The sequence below is a fragment of the Parambassis ranga genome, chromosome 6 (genome assembly GCF_900634625.1).
Source record: "Parambassis ranga chromosome 6, fParRan2.1, whole genome shotgun sequence".
Lineage (NCBI taxonomy): Eukaryota > Metazoa > Chordata > Actinopteri > Ambassidae > Parambassis > Parambassis ranga.
Window position 1 is genome coordinate 1,910,718 of NC_041027.1, and position 13,193 is coordinate 1,923,910.

Below are 13,193 nucleotides of genomic sequence, written 5' to 3' on the forward strand. Positions count from 1 at the left end.
CCCCTGGAAACTGGTGCCCCCCCCTCCCCTCCTCAAAGCACTGTTCCCCCCTATAGCTTTTTTTTTTCTTCGAAATTGTACTGTAGTTTTATGTGAATGATGTTGAAAACAAATTCTTTGAAAAGAAAAAAACTTTGTGGTGACGTACAGTACGTGTACATCATGCTAAGATTATCTGTATGTATGTAGCATTAAGTTACACACAGCACTAACAAATAAAACTTTTTTTTCATTTATAAACTCGTGTGAGTCATGGAGTTATATAGGAAGTCAGGTGCTATGTGATTTGATTTATTTATTTTCATGCAGTCAATTATGTACTTGTACTGTATTTGGGCATGCAAAATATATTCTAATATAATAAGGTCAAATTATTTTTACTTTGTATAATACTTACAAAAAATTAATTTAATTATTTAATTATTTTATTAGTTAGAAATAAAAAAATGTTTATGACATGTGGTATAGCAAACTAAAACAAGTTTGAGTGCTGCAGCTGAAGCATTGCTTTGAACACCGATGTGAAGGATTGCTCTGAATTGCTGGAGAATCTGCATTAATTTAATTATTTAATTATTTATTATTTTAATTAATTAATCTGAATTTAATTTGCTGAAACACAGTTAAGAATTTGAAAAGATGAAGCTCTTTTTTTGAAAAGTAGAAAATGTTTTAATATTATGAAGATATGAAAAAGAAACAGCTGAAGACAAGAACAGTATGAAGTCATGACCTTAAAGAATAGCCTGTGAATATACCATATGAAAGGTCAGAGGCTGGAATAATACCATAAGAAGGGCTCTCTCATTGACTCCCATGTTAATTTGAGGGTGGAAATTGGAAATTGATTGGGGGTTTAATATTTTTAATATTATAATATTTGTAATTATTATAAGGTTTCCGGGAATGTCCTGAATGAGCCAATGCATTCTGAAGATACGCTGAGCCAAAGAACGTACGGAATAATAATAAAGACGTAGAATCTCAACAGTTTGATTGCTTTGCAGCATTTGAAAATGTTTGACAAATCCGTATCACTTCCTCGCCTCCAGGGGGCGCTGCGTCCTGCCGCCACTCGATGGTCGGTCTTTTCACCCCGGCAGCCAGTGGCTTTTACATCCGGGCGGCGTTCTTGCGCTTCTTCGATCGCAATCCGCTTCTCTTCCCTGCGCTCTCTGACCGGGGAGGTCCGCGGTAGCAGAAGAAACTCCTGATTCCGGGCCCTCCTTTCGTGCCCATAGACGGGATCCCGAGGCGCTGCTTTACCGCACAACCGGTCGCACATGAGGAGGGCTCGGCCGATGGTGGTGCACGGCGCCGAGCGCTCCCCGTCGGTGCGACATCTCCGCGCTGAAGTAGCATTGCTAGCGAACGTCAGCTAACACCATCGATCTCTGCTACTCCACCCCCTCTGCCTCCGGTCGACCCCCCTACTGATCCGTCACATCAACAGCTGATTGATAGCTAAAACTGGACCGCCTAGGCATGCCCCCTCCTCGACCGCCCATCGTCTAGCACAGGACACCCGAACGTTTCCTCTCGTATTTGGGGCCCACAGAACGAGTTACCAGGCGCCGGATTTTTAATCAGTAACAATAGGAATAACGACCCCGTTTCCAGCCTTTCTGTGGCCTTTAATGGGTCATCTCCTTCTCTACCTCAGTACCCCGATGCCTCCCCATCCCTGTATGTAATCTCCGCTACACTACCATTCCGACTCTGATCTGCTCTCTCCGCCCCTCACCGATACCGGCTCTGCTGCATATATCAATCCAAATAAGAGCGCCGCTGGGCGGCATAGACTGGGACAAATCCCGGCGGACATCTCCGGTTGTTTTTTCACTGTCACCCCTTTTCCTCATCCAGGTTGTCTCCATCTGCAACCTAGCTGGCTGGCCTGTTTTACTTCACTCCTACACACACACAGCACACCCCGTTACTGTCTGCAACCCCCTCCCGTTTGTCCGTCATCCACACTACAAGCAGATCTCCGTGACACCCGCCCCACGGCGCCCGAGCCACGGGTCTCGCCATGCCGGGTCCAGTGGCCGGTAGCAAGTCCCGTGTGTACGCAGACGTCAACACGCTGAAGACCCGGGAGTACTGGGACTATGAGGCCCACGTACCCAACTGGAAGTGAGGAGTTTTCTGTTTCAATTGCGTGCATGTGATGCTCAGAGCAGATAGTAGATCTCTGTGTGAGGGACAGTGTGGCAGATGGATGTCTATTATTATACATGTAGCTGTGAGGGTGTGATGAAACATTGGCAGTGCACTCTTCCAACCTGGCAGCCTGCTGTTCTGCACTGTCTGACACATTCCTCCATCCCTGTTCCTCATACTCACCCTCTCTCTGTAGACTTCAAAAACAACAGAACCACAAATCACTTTTATAGTTAGCAACAGCTCATACACAGGTTTGAATTTGAATGCTGTAGCTGAAAATATGTTTTCTCTGCTCCTCACACAGTCACACACACATTCTCCTCTCTGTTTTTCTGTCTGTCCCTATAGCAACCAGGAGGACTACCAGCTGGTTCGTAAACTGGGAAGAGGGAAATACAGCGAAGTGTTTGAGGCAATCAACATCACCAACAATGAGAAAGTTGTGGTTAAGATCCTGAAGGTGAGTACTGCAACTCACACACTTCATGTTTAGTGAACATGAAGAATTGTTTACAGTACATTTCTAAAAAAAAAAAATGTTTGTCTCATACACTAATAACCTGCAGTAACTGCAATTCCTGGAGGAAAAGTTGTGAGCCCAGAGCTTTGACAATTTTGCCATTAATGCTGAAAAAAACAAACCTTAAGGAGTAATCAGATATTATAGTATTTATTGTTTATTGGCCAGACAGTGGTCCATTCGTTGCATCTCTAGTGGTCCATTCGTTGCATCTCTAGTGGTCCATTCGTTGCATCTCTAGGTCGGTCTCTAATTGCTGATATAGAGCTATTTGCAGCCCTGCTGTTAAGCCAGCAAGCACACCGCCTACTGTGTTTGGAAATCCCGGTGGAAGACGAGGGTGTTACTGCACTGTGACGTATGCAGAACTGCATGAATTTATTCATTGACAGCTAAATGCAATCAAATGAATACATGAAACAGAAATAATGAGACATAAATGGTTAATGATAAATACAAAGTGCAGTTCCTGGAGATATTACAGTGTGTTTCCTGTGGCTCCATGCTTAAATACTCAGATTCAAATCTACACTTATTTGTTTTATGTCTCTGTAATCCAGTCTCACAGTTTTAGACAATGTATGACTCTAAACTGTCAGAGCTGTTTTAAACCTTTGTCTGGTTTTCTGCTCTTATCAGCCAGTGAAGAAGAAGAAGATCAAGCGAGAGATCAAAATCTTAGAAAACCTGCGAGGGGGGACCAACATCATCCGTCTGGTGGACACAGTCAAAGACCCAGTGGTAGGCAAGCTGATTTATTTTTTTAAAGTGAGCAAATAAATGAAAAAAAAGTGAGGAATGTGGGTGAAGGATTAGAGCACATTTGTAAGAGTGGTTGATTTTAAGCATATGGGGCATTAGTCAGAGAGGCTGTTATAAGACTTGTTCTGTTTGTCCTGGAAGGGCGGTGAATAACTCGTCACCTTGTGGAGTAAAACCACTGCTCCACCAGCAATGAGAAGTCAGTAGAAACTAGCACCGAGTTGGTGTAATCACACCGGGCACCACTGCAAGCCTCACACACAGTGTGTGCAGAGTAGTCTTCTGGAGTCTGGCTGGTTAGCATGCTAACAGCGTCCATGTGCTGTGGAAATGAGAGTCCTTGCTCCTCACTCTGCACATAGGGCTACAGGGGACATTTTTGACTCAATGTATCGCAGGTAGTTACAACTTGCATCATCGATGAGTTCTGAGGTTTGCTGGGTGCAATGAAACAGCCTTCCTGTCCTGTTCTAAACACAGGCAGATAAAGCAAAAGGATTTGTGGAGACTTTGAAACCAGTAGTCACCATCTGTGTGTCCTTGTACTCATTTAATTATGAATTGTAAAGGTGTGGATTAGATGGAGATGTGAGATAGTAAGACATTTAGCTTTCTCTTTTTTCCCCATCTTGTTCTATGAGAGTTTTACAAACAATATGCTTGTATATGTCCCTATATCCCACTCTGGAGTCTGCTAAAATAGTTAGAAAGACACTTTTCATTTCATGGTGTTATACAGTTCAGTGATGGGAACTCTGCAGTGTTTCTTTCGTTCAATGGCTCCTGTACACTACAGGGTGTTGGAATGGAATCATTATTATTTAGTATTTATAAAAAAAAAAAACAATGTATGGAGCATGCTGCAGATTGTTCACTGTATGTTGTAGGTTAGTTTGCACAATAACGGGACTGTCAAAGCAGTGGTTAATGAGGTGCTGGAATGTGTAATTTTTTGATTTTGACTTTCTCTTGGTCTCTCTTTTGGTGGCTGTGCAGTCCAGAACTCCAGCGCTCGTTTTTGAATGCATCAATAACACAGACTTCAAGGTACAAATTGTCTCTTTTTCTCTGCATGCCACATGGCGCCACATTAAATGCATTTTACCGGCAGCCTCTTTGCAACAGATTCTGATGCACGTTTATTTTCCCCTGCAGGAGTTGTACCAGAAACTGACAGACTATGATATACGTTTCTATATGTATGAACTACTGAAGGTAAGACTTGATTCCATTGCATACATTTAATAATCACTGAATGAGTAAATAAGTCCGCTCATTAAGTAGTCCTCTGCTCTCATGTGGGTGTCTAGGCTCTGGACTACTGTCACAGCATGGGAATCATGCACCGTGACGTCAAACCCCACAATGTGATGATTGACCACCAGTTGAGAAAGGTAGGTGGTATTCTCTATAGTCGTATTTTGATTCCCGCACACACCCACACACACTCATTCTAATAGTATCTCTCACCCTGCTATTTCAGCCCCCATCTTTCCGTCTTTCTGTCACTTTTAGTAATTTTCCCTGCAGCTTTCATTCCTGTTTCTTGTTATATTTTTCTCATTTTGAAAAGGACTTTATAGCTCCTGTGTGAGAGCATTATGTTTGCGTGTGTGGTCCTTAAAATAACAGCAGATTGTGTCCATCTAGAAATAATTTCTTTTCACAAAATGTATCCTCTGTGGCCACTTTGTGAGATATAAAATAAAATCTGCCATGTTGGCTCACCCTTTCACACATAAATAAACTGAGGTTAGAAGAGAGACTTGAATGTAAAGATCGAATGTTACAAATATTTATATACTCACTTAATTGTCAGTTTGAAACTTACTTTTAAGTATAAATACAATGTGGTAAAATGCCAGATAAACATTACAAACACACAGTTTAGTCATGCAGATCCACACATACACATAACCACTGCTCACATCTCCTTTTTGAAATAAGCCTGTCACAGACATCAAGGTGCCTCATCAGCTTCATGTGGACAGAGTCTGTTTAGAGATCAAAGGTAGGATTCTAAATGGAGGTTAGCTCTGACAATGACATGGAATATCTTGTAGGTAAGGTGGAAGGTGGATAAGAGTCACAAGAGGGATATCGATAAAGCTTTTAGTTTTGGTGAAGTGATGTGTGTGTGGGAGAAACTCAGACTGCTGCCCCCTGCTGGACAAAGCAAAAGAAGAAAAACATGTGCATTTGTCCCCCTGCTGGACAAATGCTTTGTCCAGCAGGGGGACAAATGCACATGTTTTTCTTCTTTTGCTTTGTCCAGCAGGGGGCAGCAGGCTAACACAGGTGTGAATGAACCATTCTTCAATGTGAAGTGAAGCTGAATGAGTTGACGTTGTGTGTTTCTACAGCTACGCCTTATAGACTGGGGTTTGGCAGAGTTCTACCACCCCTCCCAGGAGTACAATGTCAGGGTGGCATCACGGTACTTCAAAGGCCCTGAATTGTTGGTGGACTACCAGGTAACACACACACCTAAATTCAGGCATGTTGCACCCAGTTGATGCTTAAATGTTGGTAATTCAGCAACTGCATTTTCATTATCGACAGCGCTGTTTAATGATTTTGTGTTTCAGATGTATGACTACAGTCTAGACATGTGGAGCTTGGGCTGTATGCTGGCCAGTATGATCTTTCAGAAAGAGCCCTTCTTCCACGGACAAGACAACTATGATCAGGTACTTGTAACACAACCTTGCGGCATACATACACCCAGCATTAGTAGCATGTTTTTGTCATGAGCTGAAGAGAAGGTATAAAGAGATTTGCCCAGAAAAAGAGTCATCCCCACTCTGTTTTGAAGCTGGTGCGAATCGCCAAAGTCCTGGGAACAGATGAGCTGTTCGGCTACCTGAGGAAATATCACATTGAACTGGACCCTCGCTTCAAAGATCTACTGGGACAGTAAGTTCACTCTGAATTCCACCACACCTCAGTTGTTGTTTTGAATGTTATAGGCCACTCCACCCTTACTCTAACTTATGAGAATCATGTCATTATCACATTTTTGTTGTTGTTCCTCCACTGCAGGCAGAGCAGGAAGCACTGGGAACAGTTTGTGCAGACGGAGAATCAGCACCTGGTGAGTCCTGAAGCTCTGGATCTGCTGGATAAGCTGCTACGCTACGACCACCAACAGAGACTGACCGCCACAGAAGCCATGGAGCACCCCTACTTCTGTAAGCAACACAATAAAGTAGGAATAGCCATCACTTGCTGTTTATTTGTTTTCACTGTATTTCAGGAATTAAACACAGCATCTTAAACAGTCTGATGAAAATTCAAGCAACCTTAAATACTTATAGCATCACAGATTTAAATAAAATGTCTTTGAATCCATTACATTGGCGTCTGTACCAGGGGAAAAAAAACATCAATATGATTCCTCTATCCTCCTGCAGACCCTGTTGTGAAGGAGCAGTCTCTGTCCAACTCTGATAACAACATGGTTTCTAGTGGCAACACTACAGCGCGATGAAATTGAGGTACCTGTTCACCATCAGTGTTGCAGTAGAGTATAAAAACACCAACAAACACAACCATCCATCTTTGTCTGTTAATCGGCAGGAAGCGTTCATGTTACAACAAAGTAACATGTAACTTGTTTTTTCTGGGTTTGCATGATGTAGAGTGCTAATTATATGACTCTGATATGCACTGTGATATTGATTGAAGGTATAAAGAAATGTCAGTACGGTAATCTGAGGGAGTTTGAGGTTGCTTCTTCGGCTAGTTTTGCATTTGGCAGCTTAAATTCAGTTAAGTGGCGTGAAAGCAAAGCTATGCTAACTAAACCTTTTGTTTTAAATGAAAACTGTTTTTCACACCTCAGTAGTTTTACAATAACAATCATCATAATAATGTAAACAGCGGAAGAGCTCATAGGGATAACAGATAAAAGCCAAACCAGACTATTGTTTCTGTGGACGCCTGAAGACTAGTGCTAATGCTAACCAAGGCAGCCATCGTTAGGTCTCTCTGCTCCAGTGCTGTCAGAGCACCTCAAATGCTACTTTTAAGGAAAATTATTAATCAGCATTTTTTGTTGTGACACACGCACCAAATGTGAAGACATTTTGTTTTAGCACTGAGATTAGCATTGCTGCTTTGACTGTGTTGTAAGAGTTGAGAATTCATATGTCATAATTTCATTGATTTAATAACATTCTTTTTGTTTCTTTTTATGTTCACAGAAGCGTGAGAGAAGGATGTTTGTTACCTCAACTTTGTACCCGGTTGTGACAGTAACTTTGACAAGTGTACAGTGACAATGGATCAAAGTAACTCTGACCAGTTACACATTCACAGATATGTGCATACAGATACACACATCAAACGCAAGTGCACAACTACATACACAAAAACACATGCAGACATGTATACATACACCCTCCTCCTCTGTATCAGTCTGTGATTGGCTTGTCCTGGTTTCCTGTCCAGCAGCCTTATCAATGAGCTTGGAGCTGCTTTTCAATCGTCCCTTCAACCGGTCTCTGTCCTCCCAGCTCAGTCACATGTAGGTCAACAAAGACAAACTACTTTTAAAGACACTTCAGTCCCTCTTCTTTCTCTCTCTGTTGCCCCCCCCCCATCCCTCATTTATATCAGCCCTCTTTGTTTGCATCAGCATGGAGAATGAACAGGAGTGTGAACCTGTACAAGTACCGAGCCCCTCCCCACCCCTTCCTGATCGTCCATCTGTCTGTCTGACCCTCCTTTTCCTTTTCCTAAGCTCTTTCCCTCAGACAGACAGATGTCTTAGCACTACTCCAGATCTGAAAGTGGCATGGTGGACTCTCTAGATAGAATGATGATGATGATGATGATGATGATAATATTAATGAAGAATAAATGATTTTTATTTAGATGAACAGCCTGTGTTGGGGAAAAAATCATTATTTGTGTGACTTGGTTGATTTTGTTTTTTAGATAATATACACTGCTCAAAAATGATAAATGGAATACTTGAACAACAAAATGCAACTCCCAGTCAGTCACACTTGTGTGAAATCAGCCTGTCCAGTTAAAAAAGCAACACTGATTGTAAATCAATTTAAGCTGCTGTTGTGTACAGGCCCGGCCCTAACCAATTTGGCGCCCTAGGCAAGATTTCAGGTGGCACCCCGTTGCATCGCAGTAAATTCCACTGCTAGTGTACATATACTCATAAGAAACTTAATAGTTTTGTCTTGGACATTCTTTTATTTAAATGAAGCAATTGCACATTCAAAATACTTAGAATTAAAGAAATAAAAACAAAAAATGAACAATTTAAGTATTTCTGATTCTGAAGTGCAATATAGAGATGACAAATGTTGTCCTGTTGACTGATCTGCCACAAGAAAGCCCAAGATGCTCTTTTACTTGAGCAATGTCTTCATGTGACACTATCCTGACAGAGAGCTGCTCCGTATGACTCAGATCAGGGATGCAGTCTAAAATGATGGAGAAATATTTGGATATTTTGATCTCTGTCACAATATGTTCTTCTTTCTTCTTTCTTTAATAACTGATGGACTCTATCAGTTCATTTTGGATTGTTTTGCCAAGATAATGTACATGGCTGCCAGCTCCACTTTTCAATACTGGAGCAACAGAAGGTCCGCTTGAAGCTGCTGCATCAGTGCTGGGCTGTGCTGCTGAGGTGAAGGTGACAGGAGGATTTGCAGCGGTGGGACTGAGGAACCGCAGCGGTGGGACTGAGGAACCTCAGCAGTGCATCTGAAGACAGCAGTCTAATAATAAACACATGATTTCAAGAATAAAATAACATGTAATAATATAAATGAAAAACTTAGATACAGGTATGATGCAGACTATTTTGTATAATATACAGTGTACTTTCTTTGATATACAAATTATATTAGTAACAGTGTCAATTTTAACAGTAAAATGCTAATAAGCAGAATGCAAAGAATCAGCCACTTCACCCGCCCTCTCTTCCCCCACAGCTCATCCAGATGGCCCTGCTCGCACCTCGTCCTTAGACCCCTCGGCTGACAGTCATCACCTGGAAATAACTGGTTCCCCCCCTCCACCGATCACCTTTACCACAGAGCAGGTGAGAAGACAGCTGCAGAGACTCCACACAGGCAATGCTGCAGGCCCTGATGGCGTGAGCCCCAGGGTCCTTCACACATTATGAAGACTCTGGAAAGACTCATCCTGAAACAGCTCTGGCCCATGGTCCAACCACTTCTTGATCCCTTCCAGTTCGCCTACTGTAAAAACGGGGTTTAGGATTGAGTAGTATTTAATAAATAACTATTAGTAACCTATACATAGTAAAAAATGAGTGTGTGCAGTTTGAAATCAGGCTAGTGTCGGGGTGAAAATCCCCTTGTTTCCTTCTGATCACCCCCTGAATTAGTTTGTAAGGAAGGAGCGGATAAATTCTGGTCTCAAAATTATAATTTATTAAACAATGAGGCAAATTCTGAGTCGCAGAGCTCTGGGTTGTTGCACACACAGAACCAAACAAGAACAACACAAGAACAGGACAACCAACAAGAACAAACAACCACACAGCAACAACGAACAATGCAACAACAACTGGACATGGAATTCACACATTGATATACCCCATGGGCGTTCCTGCCTGCCGGCCCACAGGGGCATCTACCGCCCCCCTGCAGACCCTGGTTCATACAGCAACTAGACCATTAGTGTTTACTGCCAAATAAGGTAAAACTTCAATTCCTCAAATCTCATAGGTTGTGAGTCCAATCTGGGGGTGACCATAAAACTGGGTACTCAGGAGAAAAACACATTCCTTTAGAATCTGGCTTTTATCAGGTCAAAGGTGCTGCTGTCCTTAGTCTGAATTTATGACCATCTCGTACCAACCGGAGCTCTCTCCAGAGAGCAGAAAAACAACTGATCTCATCTGCCACAGCCTGAACTGCAGAAAACAACGTTATATGACATACTAGGAAATTACTTATTAATACATTCAGTATCCGCAAATTACTTTGATTTTCTATAAAATTTCCTAACACATAAACACTTATGAAAATCACATTATTAAGCGATAAACACATATAAACATGAATACTTATATATCTGAACACACTGCATGTTAACACCATGCAGAATAAATTCTTTCACCCAACAATTCCCTCTTTTGAGCTCTTATAAGAGCTCACAACAAATCTTCCTCGTCGTCACCTGGCACGGGCACCTCTGCTGCCAGCAGAGGCATCTGATATGAAGGAGAATGAAAACCTGAATCCTTCTTTTCAATTGCTGACACAATTAACCTGTAACCTAAACAGTGCACACAGGGAATATAACAACAACAACCACATGTAGTCAAAATACCCAAGAATGCTGCAAAAGAAGTGATTAGTGACATACCATACTACCACCTTCCAGGGTCCCAGCACCCTAATCAGCCAGTCGTCCAGGGGGTTATCTATCCCTGAGTGCTCATGCAACGTACTGGAAAGAGTTCTCAAACCTTCTAAAGCTTTAGTGACCTTACCGTCGGGAGCAGTGTTATTGGGAATGAAAGTACAACACATTTCATCAAACATAGCACATACACCTCCTTTCTCTGCCAATAACATATCCAAAGTCATCCGGTCCTGTACTGAAATCAAATCCCCATGCATCGTCTGGATATAATGGGGCAGGTTCAGTGTACAGGTGGGGCCTCGCTGATGCACAGGCAACACAACCTGACATATTTTGCTCCCTCACCTGTTTTACCATCCGAGCCAAATATTATCATCCTCATAACCAGTAGATAACGCTAATACATCGAACGGGGTGAGCTTATGGACTACAATGTCGGGTTGGGAGTCCCACATTGGCCAGGCACTCCGGAAGATTTAACATAAGGGTTGTGGTCCAGGCCAGTAATTGATAACATAATGGGATTCTGCGTGCAGCTCCAATCTCTTTGTATATGGAAATACCCACTGAACAAGATCCGCCCGCCTGAGGTCGTTTTAGCTTTTTTAGGTGCCCAATTTGTGTGCTGCCACCCCAATCCACAAACATAGACGCCATACTGTCTCCACGACACATTATGTCCCCCGCAGTTGATTACTGCGCACAAATCAAAGATAAAAGAGAACTCTGAACCCTTATAGTAGTCTAACTCTATACCTCCCCTGTTTCTCACACATACATCTCCTCCTGTCCCTGGTGCTCTCCTCACCCTGCGTGTGCTGGGCCCTGGATTTGACTTACCATTGGATCCTGGAAAACTGACAAAATAAGTACACACGAAATTATGTTACACAGAAAAAGTCAAAGATACACTAACTACAGACATGAAAACACAAGCTCCCAACACCCTCCAGTTACCCCACAGTCCCATCTTGTCAGCCGGAGTCTTCTTGACACAGGAACTAGAACCTCTGCTCCTGAAACTTTAGACCTTCCTTTCGACAGCTGACCTTACTGATGACTGTGGTTCGTTTCCTGGTGGGGTGATGCGCTTAACTTCGCCTATCACCCTTAGTTGGAGTGATGCGCTTAACTTCGCCTATCACTCTTAGTCCCACGCTGATCCTGATGATTGCTCATGTATGTGTATTCACCGTCTCATCCTCTTCAACCAAGTAGGGTAGACTACCTACTGGTCACACTCCTGGTTTCAGGGGATTATTCTGCCCCTTTCATTTTCTCCTCCTCCTGCTGCTGCTGGATGTCGCTCAGCGTTCTCCCTGGTTCTGTAGCTGGGGTGCACTGGCTCCAGTGATACCAGGTGTCTCCTTTGCCTTTCAGCCGCACAGCATGGGATGTCCTCCGTACCACCTGATATGGTCCCGTCCACCTAGGCTCCGACCACTTTCTCTTTATCACCTTCAGGAGGACCCACTCGGCTGTGTGTGGCTCCTTCTGGACTCTCCATCTCTCCTTTCTCCTTTAATACAAATACTAACACCAAAGCTTTAAATTCATTATATTATGGTTTATATTAATACCATACTGCATACTTCTTCAGTCTCAGCCGGCCAGCTGGTCCAGGAAACTGTCGACCTGTAAGAAGCTCATAGGGTGTAGATTATATGGCGTTATTACCAGAACATCAATACAATAGATAATACTTGAACCCATATAAATGGTCTGTGCACAGATTTTAGCCAATTTTTGTTTTAGGTTGTAGTTTCATCCTTTCCACTTTTCCCTGTGACTATGATTGATATACTGCACCATACCTATGTTTTAGGCCTAAAGTCTGCTCTACCTTTTCCAGGTCTAAACTCTTAAAATGAGATCCATTCTGGGAATCCATGCTGTGGAATGTAATAGTTAATCAAACAGTTTATTGTCCGGTTTAAAACTCAAATACATTAATCCTGTCTCACCCTCTTTTTTCTGAAACAGAACACCATTCACAGCTCCACCTGTTTCAGAAACATCAAGATAAAATGGGACTAAGTGATCTAGGAGAACCAGATCGGTATGGAAGTTGAGACAATGAAAGAGACAAGAGTACAGGAGGCACAGAACCTACATCAGTAAATGATGAAGACCAGATGTTATGTGGTAGTGTGGCTAACATCTCCTGAGCCTTATTATGCCTCTACTGTATGAATGGCAACCTAATAAGCTTTAAAGGATGAAGAATTCTAAACACCTATCCTCTGTGCCTATTTATTAGAAATAGCTTTACATTTCCTAACCATGGAGCCTAATTCTTTAATATTATGTGTGGTACAATTACTAAGCAAACAAGTGGCACACTATTATCTGCCATTTTGAGCCATTTAAAACTGTT

At 42.4% G+C, this 13,193-nt stretch overlaps 1 protein-coding gene across 1 annotated transcript; it reads left to right on the plus strand.

Moving 5' to 3' along the window:
* Nucleotides 1-1,108: 1,108 nt before the first annotated feature.
* On the plus strand, nt 1,109-8,331 carry csnk2a2b (casein kinase 2, alpha prime polypeptide b). The gene is made up of 12 exons (XM_028408308.1): nt 1,109-2,136; nt 2,515-2,626; nt 3,326-3,427; nt 4,445-4,495; nt 4,604-4,663; nt 4,759-4,842; nt 5,812-5,922; nt 6,037-6,138; nt 6,264-6,364; nt 6,491-6,639; nt 6,862-6,945; nt 7,654-8,331. Exons 1-11 carry the CDS (start codon nt 2,033-2,035, stop codon nt 6,936-6,938), a joined length of 1,053 nt encoding a protein of 350 aa, XP_028264109.1. The 5' UTR covers nt 1,109-2,032; the 3' UTR covers nt 6,939-6,945; nt 7,654-8,331.
* Nucleotides 8,332-13,193: the final 4,862 nt, after the last annotated feature.

Bases quoted from the DNA above. Each gene is read 5' to 3' on its own strand.
- csnk2a2b (XM_028408308.1), top strand. From the start codon at position 2,033: ATGCCGGGTCCAGTGGCCGGTAGCAAGTCCCGTGTGTACGCAGACGTC. The intron at 4,664-4,758 runs GTAAGACTTGAT...GTGGGTGTCTAG, and splicing joins ATATGTATGAACTACTGAAG to GCTCTGGACTACTGTCACAG. The intron at 5,923-6,036 runs GTAACACACACA...TTTGTGTTTCAG, and splicing joins AATTGTTGGTGGACTACCAG to ATGTATGACTACAGTCTAGA.